The sequence below is a fragment of the Electrona antarctica genome (genome assembly GCF_951216825.1).
Source record: "Electrona antarctica genome assembly, chromosome: 22".
NCBI lineage: Eukaryota > Metazoa > Chordata > Actinopteri > Myctophiformes > Myctophidae > Electrona > Electrona antarctica.
The window spans coordinates 36,259,110-36,276,322 of NC_136805.1; the positions used below are offsets into that span (position 1 = coordinate 36,259,110).

Sequence of the window (17,213 nt, forward strand, 5' to 3'; positions counted from 1 at the left end):
ATTTATTTTATATGACTGCTTTTTGTACAAAATTTGCACAGTGGGGTGAATAGGCTTTTAGTACACTCAAGACCAATAAGGCTGAAGCGTGGAGTGAAAAGATAACACATTTTATTTCATCATGCTGAGCACTGCACATAGAACTCCTTAGTCTTAATAAAGCCCAAACTACAGTACAGCAAAGGGTCAAATTGCAACTCATTGAGTTGCAATGAGTGTGGTCTACCTTAAAAACCGTTTTGTTCCAACCCGACCCTTTGGTGTGGTTTGGGCTTTAGACACATCTGTGTCATCTTAGATTTTAACCACTTTAGCTATTGAAAAATTGCGAAATCTTTAAATATATGTTTCACAACATTTTTTTTTTACTCAAATCTTTGCTTCTGGGGGATCCTGGAACAATATATTTCGAGATGGGGGGGTCGGCGGCCAGATACATATCATTTTGGGGGTCCTTAACATGAAAAAGTTGACATTGAACACTTGAGGATTTCGCTGCAGTGTGGAAGTGCCTTTATTTACCTGGCTTGGGTTCAGTGGGCGTTTTACCCGTCTTCTCGCTGCTGACCTTCTTGCTCTTCTTGGGCACTGCTTTCTTCCTGAAAGGCCCCTCCTGCATGCCATCGGACACCGGGGCCACAGGCTGCTGCTCCTCTGGCTCCTCGACGACACGGTTGTACAGATCTCTGGAAAGCAGTTCCTGTATGTAGTAATCCTCGTCGTCCGCAGCGTGGCCCTGACCCAGCGGCCCTGCGAGGATCCCCAGCAGCACCAGGAGAGCGAGGGAGGAGACAGGGCTGAGGCGCCGCCGGTGTCTCGGTGTGATGGTGGCCCCGGGCGGCGGGGTCGTCGTCGTCATCTCCGGCATCATCATCATCATCATGGTCGTCGGGTCCCGGCGTCGGCGTCGTCTGCTGCCGTTGCTGCTGCTGACAGGCTGCATCCCATCAACTGGCCTCCCCCTTCCTTCCCACTCCGACACGGGGAGTTCACAAAGTTCTCCGAGTGCTCCTAGGCAGCGGAGCCAGAGGGTCCATGGAAGCCTCAGACTGGGAAAAAATGCGGGGAGGGGGGTGGAGGGGGGGGGGGGGGGGGGGGGAGCGATACAGAGAGAGAGGAAGACAGATGGACGGACGGACGGATGGACTGAGAGGAAAGCCGAGAAAGTGATTTTCTTCTTTAAATGATGTCAGGTGGCTCAGGTTGTTTTCCTTTTCTCAAGTCTTAAACAAATGTTGGTCTAAGGAGAGACCACACAGTGGTTTTGTGGAGTGAGTGGGTACTAGTGAGACACTGTGTAGGCATATGAGAGGCTGTCTGGGTTGTGGTGCACATTGACACTTTGCTCCACAGGGTCTGCTTAGATCTACGTGCCCTCCCACTGGGGGCTGGGGCAGGGACTGAGTTTTGGAACCGGAGTAAAGGGGGGGGGTTAAAAGTTCCTTTCCCCATTTGCAATTCAGTAAAGCACCCCAGAGGGCTCTCTAACTCATGTCAATTTATACCTTTTTTTGCGTTGACAGATGCAGCCTGGATTCCCCCCCAAAAAGCAAAGACTGCTGTGAAAATCATTGGTTGTCACCATGCGCTGCCAGTTCCGCTTCACTTGGGTTTTGAACGCCGAGACACATAAGGACGCATAGCAATTACACTAGTCTACACGGTGTACTCGTGGCGCAGAAATGTCAAAAAACACATTATCCCGGCTTCACCCTGAGTGTGTTCCTCCTTGTGTGTGTGTGTGATGCCCAGACCTGTTTGGACCTAGTCATTTACACATTAATGAGCAGTCTTAAGTATAAACGGAGCGACTCTCTCTCTCTGTGTGCAGCATCCAGGCATGCTGCAACACAGAGATGGAACTATGCCCTGTGTGTCAGGGCTCATCACATCAGCGCTGTCTGTTTCTCATCGTACCTCGCTCGCTCTCTGCTGGCTCTCTCTCTCTCTCTCTCTCTGCTGGCTCTCTCTCTCTCTCTCTCTCTCTCTCTCTCTCTCTCTCACTCTCACTCATCATCCACGCAAACACCCAAGCATGCTGGCATAATACAGGCTCTTTCTCCCACTGTCTCTGTCGGTTTCTCTCTCTCTCTCTCCCCCTCTCTCTCTCTCTCTCTCTCTCTCTCTCTCTCTCTCTCTCTCTCTCTCTCTCTCTCTCTCTCTCTCTCTCTCTCTATCCCTCTCGTTCTTATAGACTCACACAACGCACGCACGGATGCTTGCAAGTGCGCACACAAATGATTCTGCATGCCAGCAGCAGAATATGTACTGTATAGTATACAATACTGTATATATACTGTATAGTCTCAACATAATAGTTCATATAGTCACACGCCAATACAATAACAAAGGCTAAAGTCAAGAGTCGTTATTGCACCTATACCTACAGTACTTCCGTGTAGATTTAAATGACATCAAATTGTTTTGTTCTGCTCATGCATTTAATCATGGGAACGAGCGCATGCGTGTGTGGTGCGTGTGTGTGTGGTGCACGAGCACATGCGTGTGTGTGGTGCGCGCGTGCGTGTGTGGAGCCGCCTGCCTTGCAGGCGTCAAAGAATTAGTAATCGGGAGGAGTGCAGGGATTCCACGGAGCAACTTGCTCACACAACCAAATAACTACAGTATGTGAGCTTGACATTTCATCAACCTGAGGCAAAACAAATTAAGGGGAAGATCACAGCGGTGCGGCGTGGCCTCGTGGCACCGCCGGCTCAGTGGGCTTCCCGCTCACCGCTGAGCCTCTGCACGGAACACTTTGAGCCTATTGGTTCATTAGCGGCGGTGGAGGAAGTACTCGCATTTTGTTTACTTAAGTAAAGGTATATCAGTACTGCAATGCAGAAGAAGTACATTCTGTTACAAGTAAAAGTCCAGAATACAAAATTTACACGTAAAGTAAGAGTAAAAGTACAAAAGTATTGGTATCAAAATGCACCTAAAGTACCAGAAGTAAGTAAAAGTACTCATTGTGCAGAATGTTCCATTTCATGTAGCATCTTTTGAAAATAGCCGATCTACAAGCCCATAATGTGAATGTTTGTATTGATTGAATGTATGTTTACGTCGTCCTCAGATGAGCCCTCCATCTGCGTCTCCAGTCATCTCGGTTCTCCATACATCTGGCCAGCTCATTTGTGTGTTTCTGCACCAGCATCTTTCTTTAGTACGTCCACATAATTCTAATAATAATCAAAATCTACAAAGTACTAACTACCGGTAGTAACTAAAGTAAAAGTATTTGAAATTAGAATTACTCAAGTAAAAGTACAAATACGTCAAAACTGTACTTGAGTGCAGTACTTAAGTAAATGTAAATGTTCATTAGGCGTACACCTTTTTTTCTTTCGGGGGGTGGGGCGAGGGGATACAGCGTGCTGCTGGGTAGAGGGGGGTTAGACGTTGTGCTCAGAAAAGGTCGCTTGGAAACATTTTTTTTTCTTCTTCTACGCCCCGGTGTGATCAAGAGGCGACAGCCGGCTGGACGGGTTCTGAATAGAGGCAGGAGAAGCCCGGGGGGTTGGGGGGGGGGGGGGTAGAGGGCTTGACGTGGGCAACGGGCAAGCGGAGTGGAATGGACGGGATCTTAGGTGTGGGGGCGGACAGATAGCTGGATGAATGCTCAGCTGGCACAATCCCCCTAACCCATTGAGACCATGACGGCAGATTCTTCAAAATGTCTTCTCTTCTAAATCATGACAGTTTTCTGAAAACAACCTATGTTTCTATAATCAGTGATTCTCAAACTATTTCATCATAGAATATACATAAAAAGATTTGCACACGTTTTCACGATTAAAAATAAATAAATGGCAGATCTACAAGCTCATAGCACGGCACGATCTGCTCTTTTTCAGAGGCTAAAGTTTAAAATAATGGTTAAAGTGGTTAAAAGGGGCGACTGTGGCTCAAGAGGTAGAGCAGGTTGTCCAATGATCCATGGGTCGGCGGTTCGAATCCCGGCTCCTCCTGTCTACATGTCGAAGTGTCCTTGGGCAAGACACTGAACCCCAAATTGCTCCCGATGTGCTGGTTGGTACCTTGCATGGCTTCCGCTGCAATCGGTGTATGAATGTGTGTATGAATGGGTGAATGTAATGCACAATCTATGTAAAGCGCCTTGGATAAAGGCGCTATATAAATGCACCATTTACCATTTATATTTACCATTTAAAAGCTAAGGTGACACAGATTGTTCCAGGTCTTAATGGCCTAACCAACCAGGCAGGCATTCACCACTCACCCACTCCTCATTTACAGCACGCCTGTGAGCTCCCCATCGGCTGAGCTAAACTGCTGGGGAGGGAGGACGGAAGCAGGGTGCGAAAAAATCCGGGGGGGGGGGCTGAGATGAAGACAGCAGCCATAGCGCGTGTGGGGTGGGGTGCATGGGGGAGAAGGATGCTTTGTGATTTTGACACAGAGGCGTCGAGACAAGATACATCCTCCCACTCCGCACACCTTAAAATAACTACGGCTTTGCAGAATGTCAGCCTGCTCCCCCAATGCATGACATACTGGTGAGGGCGGTGAGGGCGAGGAAAGCCTGTATTACTGGAGCAATTAGGATGGCTGCCCAGTGTGCGCTTAAAGACTCCACGACAACCACCAGAACACAAGAGAATCCCCCTCTCTGTGCTTATAGTCAATTAAAAGTTAGACATATGGAGATTTGGGCTGACTTTGCAAGATCACTTCTTTCAGTTCCCCCTGCGGTGTATATGCTGACTGAACGCATCTTTACTTAAGCATTTACTTATATTGCACTTTAATGAAGACGTGTGACGGTCTGTCCTCTACATTGGCTGTGGCATCAACAGATGGATGTCTTCACCTTCACCGATAAAGCATCACTGTCGGGTGGAAACCTCATACAGTACGTCCAAAACCGTAGCTTTCTATAGCTTTTTGAGGGGCGCTGCCGCTAGCCCCTCCTATGTCCAGCTTTGAGGGTCTGTGACTGTGTAAACACAAACATTGAAGACAACATGTGTAAACACAAACATTGAAGACGAGACCGAGGACGCAAATTGTGATTGGCAGGCGTGATTGGGTGGGGATGTGCCATTGGTTGAGAGAATGAGATGATGATAAGAGTGCCCCTTACTTCAAGGGGGGGGGGGGGGGGGGGGGGGGGGGGGGACGGCGGCAAGGAGATGACACACTTTTGGTCAAAGATGATGGATGGATCGACGTCGAAATCTGTCTCTGCCATTATATGATCCTGTTGAGCAGAAACCTTGTATGTCAATATTTTTTTTTCAACTTATTGTTTTTATTGTCTTTGCCCGGGGTAGACAATACATTTTATACATTATATAGCATCATTCAGTTCTCAGTACAAAATTGTCTCCCCAAGGAGACAGCAGCAACATTGAAAGTAACACATTTGAAAAATAATAAAAATCATAAATAATACTAACAATAATAATAAAGTGAAGAAATGTAAACAGACATGAAAGAGAAAACATAATAATAATAATACAAATAAAGAAAAGCGGAGGGGGGGGGTCCGTCAATAGAAATACATCTTTGTAATGTTAAATCTCGATGCGTGCGAAGGGCGTCCATTTCTTAACAAATTGCTCATTTTGTAGCCTCACCAAATAAGTAATTTCTTCCTAATTTCTAATTTCTTTTACTTTATTCAACCATTGTTCGCGGGTTGGAGGGTGTTTTCCTAGCCAATTTATTGTGATAGTCTTTTTGGCCGCTGCTAACAATATCTGGAGGAGGTACACCTTTTTCCTACCCTCAAACCCAGTCGGTACCACTCCTAGAATAGCTGTCTTGAAATCTTGTGGTATCTGAGTGTCAAACACTCTGTTAATGTCATTAAAAACATTATTCCAGAATTGCTGTAATTTAGGACACGTCCAAAATATATGTGTATGGTTACCGATTTGTTCACCACATTCCCGCCAGCACTCAGTTGTAGGAGTAGTGCCTGCTCTACCAGTCAATAATGGAGTCTTAAAAAATCTGCTTACAATTTTCCATCGATATTCTCTCCAAGAGTTAGAGTTTGTTACTTTATGTACTTCAGTGCAGGCGTCTAGCCATTCTTCTTGTGAAATCTCTTGTTGTATTTCTGCCTCCCACTTGGCTTTTATATAAAGAGAATTATTGGGAACCATTTCTAGCAGAGTTTCATTTTAATTTTTTACTAAAAAAAAAAAAAGTAAAGTCATCAATTAATTACCAGCTGCTGCCTTATATGCCATGGCTGAGAGGTCGGCTAGAGGCAAAAAGTGTGTGGTTGCCTAGAGACGGCAGCCAATCAGGACGATAGGTTGTCAGTACAGACAATGAGAAACATAGGTCTCAACTACAGTGGGCGTGAAAGCACCACAGAGAGAACATTGACCAGCTGTGCTTACACAGCAGCTGGTAAAAATCCAAAAATGTAGTGTAAGTTATATTGTTTTGGTTAATACTAAACCCACTTATCAGCTTCAATGTTTTCTTCAAAATGCTCTGCTCATTTCTTTGGGTCATCACTTCCAATTTCACTTGTCTATCCTGTATGGCTTCTCTCCTGATTGGATAAAATTGGTATCCCAACCGGAAAATGTATTTTAAGATCTGGAAGGACCGGGAGACCCCCGTTACTGAACAGCAAACACTCGTTAGCAATGATTAAAGAAAATACAGTGTCAATGCACCTTTTAAGGTGGGCTCATAAAGTAAAGATAATTATGTAAACCGTGTTGCCCGACGGGGACAAAAATAATAAGTGGCGATAACAAACCAGGCATATCAAAGGCACGCCTTTCAAGCGACGGGGCCAAGCACGCGGCCCGGGAAGCAGGGCTGTTGGGACAATGGCTGTCTTTCTCACAAAAGAGCACGCAGGGCAGCGGAGTGACAGCGTCTTGCTCCCTCCATAATCTCTCTTAGAGAGGAGAAAATCCCTGGCTGGATTCTCATTAATTGGGTGTCGGGGAGTGAAGTGACAGGTTAGAGCTGCTGCAAGTCGTAGTTAACCCATTTAGGCCTGACCTCAAAATTTAAAAAAAATCTTCTAAATCCTCAAAGTTTTCTGAAATAAATATTTTCACGATTTTTCAAAAATAGCAGACCTACAAGCTCGTAGCGCGCCACTCGGTGGCGCGCTATGAGCTTGTAGATCTGCTATTTTTCAATAGCTAAATTATAACATAATGTTTAAAACACCAAGTTCCCGCCCAAAATGGGTTAAAAAAAAAGAAAAATCCCTCACTTTACCTGGCCACCTTATAATTAATGAATGGGGAAATCTGCTTTGATTCACGAGGGACTGATGGGCTTTCGGTACATTCAGTACCGATATAAATCTTTAGGGGTGGAGAGAGAGAGAGGTTCACCAGATGAAATTAGTCACAGGTTTTTGGGAAAAAAGGGAGAAGTGCACCAAAATAGAGCACTCTTGTTCTTCTGAGCCCAGAATAGTAGATTGGTGGACTGATGGGTTTAAATTGAGATGTTGTACAACTCGGCTGATTACAGAAAAGTGAGGTATTCCGGTCCCCCCCCCCCCCCCACCCCTTTTCTTCTTTTTTTTTTCAACAATGTATTTATTTTCCTTTTTTACACACAAATGACAATACAAATATACAAAAAAACAACAGTAAACAATTACTGATATAAAGAAAGCAAAACAACAATAACCAAAAAACAAAACAACAACAGCACTACTCCTCTTCAGCTCCATCCATTAAATGTGACAAATTATTGTTCTTTATGTATCTTATAAAACGGCCCCACACCTCCTGAAACATTTCTTGTTTGTCCTTAAGAATGTATGCAATCTTTTCCCCACCCCTTTTCTGAAGTGGAGCTACTTGTAGGATGAGAATGAAAACCTGACTGGGAAACAACGTGACCTTATAGTGTCCCAGATTTTTGACTTAAGCTGCTGCCGGTGAAAAATGTGCAGCTGAAGACTGTAATGAACCCAGAGTTCCTTCAAGACGCTGGGTACAGGCCAACTAATATTTGCATGAGGAGAGTGATGGTAGCCCCCCACTCTCCTTGACGCTGCAAACATATGTACACGTGCACACGCACACACACACACACACATACTTAAGCCTGAGTTATTCTTCCATTGCACATGGGTGTGTCGCACACGGAAAATAACCGATCCACAAGCTCACAGCGCGTCACTGCATGACACGTTTGTGAGCTTGTAGATCTGCTATTTCCGGTGCACGACACCATTGTGCAACAAAATACAAGTCGTATACGTTATGCTCACATATATTTAGTGATCATCCATCAAATAGAACCGTGTGGGTGCGTGCGTGTGTCTGTGTGTGTCTGTCAAACTGGCTCGCAGCCCAGTCTGTCTAACGGATTCTGATGTTGAGAGTTGACAGAGGACAAACAGATCCCTTCCCGCCCCGACAGGGACACACTACCTCGTATCATTTGTTATTTACATGTCCAACGAAAACGAAAAAAAAAGCAATGTGACATATTCATGGATCCATAAGAAAGTTTCCATATTAACGACCTTGGAATCTGCCTTGGAGTCTCCTCCAGGCATGTGCATTTCATTATCCCATTCTGACCTGAGATCAGATTCTAAAAATGTCTTCTACATCCTGACAGTTTTCTGAAAAAGCTATGTTTCTATGTCAGTGGTTCTTCGATTTTTCAAAAATAGCAGACCTACAAGCTCGTAGCGCGCCACTCGGTGGCGCGCTATGAGCTTGTAGATCTGCTATTTTTCAATAGCTAAAGCATAACATAATGCTAACACCAAAAGGGGTTCCGCCCAGAATGGGTTATAAGGATGGGGGGGGGGGGGGATCTCAACTACTGGCATTATCTACATCTGGGCAGGCAATACAAAAGAAAAAAACGAAATCCGTTGAAGAATAATGGCTTCAACCGCTCCAGCGTGCCGGATGATCCCTCCTCAAGGGTGACACACGGGGTACGGGGGTATGTACTCAAATTTAAAAACTGTCACTGTGCATACATTTTAGAGACAATGTGTGTCGTGCTGACTGGTGGTAACAGCCTGTGCTCTGGAAAAGGACTACAGGGCAGAGTGCCAACTTGACTTCATTTTTATTCTTCTCGGGGAAGAAAAAAAAAAAGCGAGTCAGAAACTATAAAATGCAAAACTTCTGTAAATGAGCTTATTAAAAAGTTCACATCCTTTCCAAGCAAACATCATCAGAGACACCTCTCTGGTTGGCTTCGGGGCTTCCTCGAAAGCCCAACTCAAACAGATAAAGTTTAATTAGGCACAGGGGAACCTGGTTGCCCTCGCGGGGTGTACCTGTGCTCTTAAACGAAGACGGGGGAGGTTGCAGAGACCTGGAGCACTTCGCAGATATGAATACAGCACCATGCAGTGTCATGAACCTTTCTCGACCCGACGTCGGTTATTATCAAGAATGTGTTTTCTGTGTTCTTCAGAAAGTACTTGCTGATAATAACACACTACACTACCTGAGAAAGAAGTTGTGCGAGTTGCTCAATATTGATTCATTTCACATTTGCAAAGACTAATTTAAACGGTTGTTAACAATCATGAGCGGAAACCTCATCAACATTATCTAGATGCTGATGTTGTCAACTCGACGTATTTAATTTCATGGTCTAGTAGTACTATGTGATACAAAATATTATAACTGATTCCCACCCTGTCAGTATGTACTGTACGCACATCGGACAGCGCTAAATCAACAGCGTGGCTATCACACAACAGTCAAAAAATCGTTATAAAACGTTATCAGAATTCTTTTCAGTAGAATTTTGATCAGTAGATAGGGCAGTGGTTCTCAAACTTTTCAGGGTTTCCCAAAATAAATGTACTTGAACTGGGGACCCCGGGGAAGAGGGCTTGTACAGTACAGTACGAGAAGTACAGTACAAAGTAGTACAGTACCCGTGCAGTACAGTACGAATGCAGTACAGTACAGTACCAGTACAGTCTATACAGTACAGATTCCAGTTTTTGCGTGGTGCTAGTCACTCCAAGGAACAGCAATGTGGGTCCCTATGTCTCCATGTCCACTTGAGTACGGATCAGTAAGAGTAGTATAGTACAGTACAGTATGAGTACTACAGTACACTATGAGTAGTACACTACATTACACGTTGTACAGTACAATATGAGTAGTACAGTACAGTATGACTAGCACAGTACACTAAGAAGTATGAGTAATACAGTAGTACAGTACGTATAGTTGCACCACTCAGTTCACACGGGTGTGATTTTCTTATAGTAGTTTGTTGATTACTGTCATCTTGGGACCCCAAAGAGGAGACCCCCTGGGGGGTATTAAAAAAGGTCTTAAAAGTCCTTACATTGTCACTTTACTGTCATCTTGGGACCCACAAAGAGGAGACCCCCCTGGGGGTCCCACTCCCAACCCACAGGCTGAGAACCACTGAGAACAGGTCCTTGGTTATTGTCAACTTTGCGCTATATGCCGGGCCCAGGGCCGTGATTCAAGCCGGGCCCTGGGTCGTGATTCAAGCTGGGCCCTGGGTCGTGATTCAACCTGGGCCCTGGGTTGTGATTCTAGCTGGGCCCTGGGTCGTGATTCAAGCTGGGCCCTGGGTCGTGATTCAACCTGGGCCCTGGGTTGTGATTCAACCTGGGCCCTGGGTTGTGATTCTAGCTGGGCCCTGGGTCGTGATTCAACCTGGGCCCTGGGTTGTGATTCAACCTGGGCCCTGGGTTGTGATTCTAGCTGGGCCCTGGGTTGTGATTCTAGCTGGGCCCTGGGTTGTGATTCTAGCTGGGTCCTGGGTTGTGATTCTAGCTGGGTCCTGGGCTGTGATTCTAACTGGGTCCTGGGTTGTGATTCTAACTGGGTCCTGGGCTGTGATTCTAACTGGGTCCTGGGCTGTGATTCTAACTGGGTCCTGGGTTGTGATTCTAACTGGGTCCTGGGCTGTGATTCTAACTGGGTCCTGGGCTGTGATTCTAACTGGGTCCTGGGCTGTGATTCTAACTGGGCCCTGGGCTGTGATTCTAACTGGGCCCTGGGCTGTGATTCTAACTGGGCCCTGGGCTGTGATTCTAACTGGGCCCTGGGTCGTGATTCTAGCTGGGCCCTGCATGGGTCATGATTCTAGCTGGGCCCTGCATGGGTCATGATTCTAGCTGGGCCCTGCATGGGTCATGATTCTAGCTGGGCCCTGCATGGGTCATGATTCTAGCTGGGCCCTGGGTCGTGATTCTAGCTGGGCCCTGGGTCGTGATTCTAGCTGGGCCCTGCATGGGTCATGATTCTAGTTGGGCCCTGGGTCGTGATTCTAGCTGGGCCCTGCATGGGTCATGATTCTAGCTGGGCCCTGGGTCGTGATTCTAGCTGGGCCCTGGGTCGTGATTCTAGCTGGGTCCTGCATGGGTCATGATTCTAGCTGGGCCCTGGGTCGTGATTCTAGCTGGGCCCTGCATGGGTCATGATTCTAGCTGGGCCCTGGGTCGTGATTCTAGCTGGGCCCTGCATGGGTCATGATTCTAGCTGGGCCCTGGGTCGTGATTCTAGCTGGGCCCTGGGTCGTGATTCTAGCTGGGCCCTGGGTCGTGATTCTAGCTGGGCCCTGCATGGGTCATGATTCTAGCTGGGCCCTGCATGGGTCATGATTCTAGCTGGGCCCTGCATGGTTCATGATTCTAGTTGGGCCCTGGGTCGTGATTCTAGCTGGGCCCTGCATGGTTCATGATTCTAGTTGGGCCCTGGGTCGTGATTCTAGCTGGGCCCTGCATGGGTCATGATTCTAGCTGGGCCCTGCATGGGTCATGATTCTAGCTGGGCCCTGGGTCGTGATTCTAGCTGGGCCCTGCATGGGTCATGATTCTAGCTGGGCCCTGCATGGGTCATGATTCTAGCTGGGCCCTGCATGGGTCATGATTCTAGCTGGGCCCTGCATGGTTCATGATTCTAGCTGGGCCCTGCATGGTTCATGATTCTAGCTGGGCCCTGGGTCGTGATTCAAGCTGGGCCCTTGGTCGTGATTCTAGCTGCCTGGTGGTCGTGACTCATCAAACTGCCTGGGCCGTATTTTGTGCTCCAGGTCTGCAGCCACCCCCAGACAGACCATACCCCCCCCCCCCCCCCCCCCCCCAACCCATGAGTCCGCTTCCACTCACTGCAGTTGACAAGCAAAGCCAGAGGGGAAAGCAAAGCAGCACTGTTCTGTTCTCAGACATGAATAGAGGAGGCAGGCTCCTCAGACCTAGCTCTCTGTCTCTGACTGTTCTCCTATCTGAGTACGCCATGGGAGGCCTGAAGATGCAACACGTATGTTGAATAATTAACGTATGTTGAATAATAACAAACACAAACCCCCAATACCTGATTCACCTCAACTGGACCTGCTTGCCAGTGCCCCCGGCGCACGCATGCACACACACACACACACACACAATAAGGCAGATGAACTGGACTGAGCGCTGATAATGGACATGCGTGCACGCACGTGCGCACGCACGCACACACACATGAGTGTTTCATGGTGTGGAGAGAGACTTTAAAAATGTTACTAGTACTGTACTTTGCTAGGTGTTTTATTGTATTGTCCTGAATGTATGCATTGACCTGAGCAAAACAATTTTCCCTTGTGGATAATAAAGACATCTAATCTAATTACGATTAAAGTCCTGGTGAAATGGGGTTTTTTCGGTCATTTTATTTGGACATTTCAGTCTGAAACTGCCTCGCAAACCAATCAGGAGGTGACGGTCCCATACCTTCAGGCTATGAAACGATGGAATCTCACTAACTGAAGTTGTGGCCACAGAGGGCTATACATTTTGAATATATTATGTAAATCTTCTCTTCTGGGGGATTCCTGGCACCGTCCAGATCGGGATGTCCGCGGCCAAATACATAATACAATTTTGGGGATCTTTGGCACAAAAAGGTTTTAGAACCAAGGGTTCCGCGGCCAAATCCAGATAATTGACATGAAAAGGTTTGAGCTCCACTGGCACATTTTTCAGAAAACTGTCAGGATTTAGAAGACTTTTTTTTTTGTATAATCTGGTCTCAGCAGGTCTTAATGGGTTAATCCGCTGACCTTCTGAATACCGGCCCAAGTAGAATAATAAAAGCATGAGATTCATTGGAAGTATTTGATATTGCTCCCATGTGTCTATGGAAATTGGAAACCATGTTAGACGTGGCAGGTGGCCGGTTCGTTCTCTCCTCCTGATACAGACACATACACACACACGTGCAAAGCAGTATACGCTTTGGAGTCCTGTTAGCTCTGTCGACTGTCGGACAGCTTTTGGCCGATGTCCGGCTTGGAGCGCGGCAGCAGCAGAGTCCCAAGGTGCGCTGTCAGCCAGACCATTAAATGAAACACTGTGTGTATAGCCTGATTCTCAGTTGTGTAAAGTAACGTAAGTGCATTTACTTAAAAGGACACTTCACCCCTTTTTGCTAAAAATAAAATAAAATGTAATGACGTTTAGAAGATTTAGACCACTTTCCTGGGGGTCTTTATGTGTGTAATATGTGGGTTTAGATATTTTAGATTGTAGCAGTGAGCGCAGTGTCTCTGATGTCATGGACACTCGGCTGACTTCCTTCCTGGACTACAATTCTCATAATGCTTTGGTGCACTGCTCCTCCTTGTGGATACTGAGACATGTAGTCCAGGAAGTAAGTCCATGACATCAGAGACACTGGGCTCACTGCTAAAATCTAAAATATCTAAAACCACATATTGCACACATAAAGACCCCCAGGAAAGTGTTCTAAATCTTCTAAACGTCATGAACATATATTTTTTTGCAAAAAGGGTGAAGTGTCCCTTTACGTATTGTACTTAATATATAGTATTTGTAGATTTTGATTATCCTACTATAAATGCGCCACGTCTCTGCATACGTGCGTACATGTGTGTACGGTTGTAATACACGTAACTCGAGAACCGTTTGACCCACCGACTTCACATTCGACACACGCGTTCCACACCCCCACAGGTAGTGCAGTGCCAGGTATCGAGTCGGTCGGACACACGGTTCTCCAGAACCACCACAAAAGGCTCTGGTCAGGCTCTGCCAGTGGGCCTAATGAGGCCAACTCCTTTCACCTGGGCCAGGCTCTGCCAGTGGGCCTAATGAGGCCAACTCCTTTCACCTGTGCAATTTCCAGCCTCTGCCTCAGCCAATTGAGGCTCAACCAATCAGGCTCTGCCAGTGGGCCGAATTGATTTCCAAGTACACTTTTCAGTTTGCAGTCTTCACACACAGGCACATACACAGATCTCCATGTGGGACACCGGCTGACAGTTAAAACGGGTGCTATGACAACGTATATCATTAGGTTCCCAAGTTGCATCGTTCCCAAGTAGGCCGGTGGACGACTGCGACGGGCACATACAGGTCTGGTTATTACTAGGGCCGGGACTTTAACGCGTTAATTGAGATTAATTAACTACAGAAAAATTAACGCGTTAAAAAAATTAACGCATTTAATCGCACCTTTTTTTTCACGGCGGAACGTTTCTCACTGGGCGCATTTCTAGTACTGAATAGGCTCTGCATGCCTTGCACTGCTTGCAGGGGGAGGAGCAGCCCCCCCCCCCCCCCCCCCCCCCCCTCACTCTACACTACAGCTCCGTCAGACAACAACACCACCCAAACGAGAAACGAATCGAATGAAGAAGCCGCTTATATCGCTTTTGCTCCGTGGATGGGGCATTTAGATTTAAAAGCTATCGGATGGACGCGTGGATAGCAGCATGGTTGTGTGCAATGTCAGGGAAAGGATCCATAAGCCATATGACCAATGTTAGCTCCATGCTAGCTGCTTCAGCTTAGCATGTCTCGCACTGAGTAGAGGCTTGCAGAGGCTCGCAGAGATTTCACCACAGCACGAAGCTGTCAAGCTGTCCTCGATGCGAAACATACTGAAGCAGCAAGTGTGAAAGTCCGTGGTCAGACAATGGTCTGCCCCAACCCCATGTGAAATGCACATTCCACCGTTTTTTATTTTATTCCTTTGTCTAAGTGTTTCCCCCCTAATAATGCCCCACCATGCAAAGCACATTTGAGTATTCATAGACACTTTATATAGGCACTTGCTGCACTTGTTTATCTGTTGAAAAAAAAGTTGTATTGCTTAAAGGGGAATACCACTCATTTTCAACATTTTTCTATGGAGTTGTGTGGAAAACTGGAAATAATAAAAAGTCACCTCATTTTGTGTTGCCTAGAACTGGAGGTCTGACAAAAAACAGTAACAATATAAAGTACAACTTTGTGATGTCACTGAGATGTATTTGTTACTGTCACTGATTTTTTTTCAGACATCCAGTTCTAGGCAACACAGAATGGGGTGACCTTTTTATTATTTATTATTATTAACAGCTCTAAGGTATATTAATGACAGTAAAATGTTGAAAATGAGTGGTATCCTGTAGTCACTATTCATTGATTCACTAGTATACCAAAATCCATTTGAAAAAATAGCTTTCTCACTGTTCTCGGGTCAAATAATGATATGCGATTAAAATGCGATTAATCGAGATTAATTAACTACAAAGCCTCTGATTAATTAGATTAAAAATTTTAATCGAGTCCCAGCTCTAGTTATTACAAAACATAGAGTAACAACTTCAGCGCTATATCCGTTTCGGCGATGCGACGCATTGTGAGCTTATTTTCAAAAATATTCGTAGACATTTTAAAACTTGAAATGAGACATTCTGCATAATGACTACTTTTACTTTTGGTACTTTAAGTATATTAAAGTATTTCTAAATTGCAGTATTGATACTTTTACTTAAGTAAAACATTTTAGTACTTTAAAATATTAGTATAGCCGATATTTATCGGTTGTTGATAAGCATACATTTTGCGTTGGCTATGTTGGTGACTGGGTGTGTTGGTTATCTGCAGCCTACTACTAAGCTTAAGTAAACATTTATCGGTATCGGTATCGGCTATCGCCTAAATTGTTATTTTTAACATCGTTATCGGCCAAGAATTTCAATATCGATGCATCCTTAGTGGTTTTAATTAGCTTGATTACTGTCTACAGATCCCAGGCTGCATGGAAACGAGACAGGGTGAACGCTTTGGCATGCAGATGCTGGTATTTGTTCGATCTTGTGTAATGCAGGAGTGGGTTTTGGCTTTATTCACGAATAAAGGTCATGGGAGGATATGAAATTGAGTTGAGGCGCACTATATTTGATCGGTGGAGCAGGTTCACAAACAGGGTGTGGGCTTATCCTGTTTCGTCTGATGGTGTGTTCTAGAGAGGTCTCATATCCTTGATACTGATGAGTACAGCACAATAGCGCTCGTGGCTTTCCCCTCCTCCTTTGTTATTGGACTGACCAGGTACCGAAACATAAGCCTCGAGTTTCCGATTGCATGTTTTCTTGAATTACTCTGCCTTTGTTGGCAGTTCAAGTGAACAGAGAATGTAGGCTAAAGCTGCGGCCAGTGATGGAGTGAGACGGAGGAGAGTTTAGAAGTCTGAGCTTGGGCTTAAAGAGCGAGCGGGCTAATCAATACAAGGAACGTTAACGGCCAGCTGGCCTGTGGCTGGTATTTCTCAGGCTGCAGATGATGTACAAAAACAGCTGAGTACGTGTGAGATCTAAAGGGGAAATATAAGGACATTCTTCCAATGCGAGGTGCATGGCTTTGTTCGATCTCTGACGGCACACAGTTTAGCCATATAAATTGGCAACGGCGATTTGTGATTCAAAGGCTGTTTGCTGAGAGAGACCTGTTGACACAAAGCCATTATGAACTTGCACAGGCCTTGCGCAGGCTGCAAAACTGCTCTGATAACCCTCCAATGACAACATCATATCTATGTCGAGTTATTATGGCTTCCCTAGACGCCCTCCCTGCAAAAGCGATATTGCAGCTGTCAACGTATCTGGAAAACTATTGCTGCCTGCTGATAGGAAAGGATGTCGAGGACGTCCGGACACTATGCATACTTGTCATCTTCAGTTACCGTACAGCGGGTGACCAACAGCAAAGGCTCTCTCTCTATTCAGCACGCTGTTGGAGGTGTTCACTTTACGTTATGCTAAGTGGTGGCCTGAGTCTCTGTGTGCTACCGAACGACCCCCATTTTCCTTTTCTCCACCTGTGTTCCTCAGTTCCTCTGCATTCCTTCCATACTGATTGTAGCTGGGATGAGCTCCAGTTGGATGTGACCACACCTAAACAAACCATGATGTGCGTGTCTGAACTATAGAGTGACTAATTGGAAAGGCGG

General features: G+C 45.9%; 1 protein-coding gene and 1 long non-coding RNA gene across 3 annotated transcripts in view; one reads left to right on the forward strand and one right to left on the reverse strand.

Moving 5' to 3' along the window:
* The window catches only part of cpxm2 (carboxypeptidase X (M14 family), member 2), a 54,143-nt gene extending 53,194 nt beyond the window's left edge, over positions 1 to 949 (reverse strand). Inside the window, exon 1 of the mRNA XM_079492996.1 lies at positions 523 to 949. Coding sequence (XP_079349122.1) covers positions 523 to 943 — 421 coding nt within the window. The 5' untranslated portion in view covers positions 944 to 949. The remainder of the gene's footprint in view (positions 1 to 522) is intronic.
* The window catches only part of LOC306915581, a 106,190-nt gene that overhangs the window by 58,608 nt on the left and 30,369 nt on the right, over positions 1 to 17,213 (forward strand). The gene's annotated exons all lie outside the window — the stretch shown is intronic.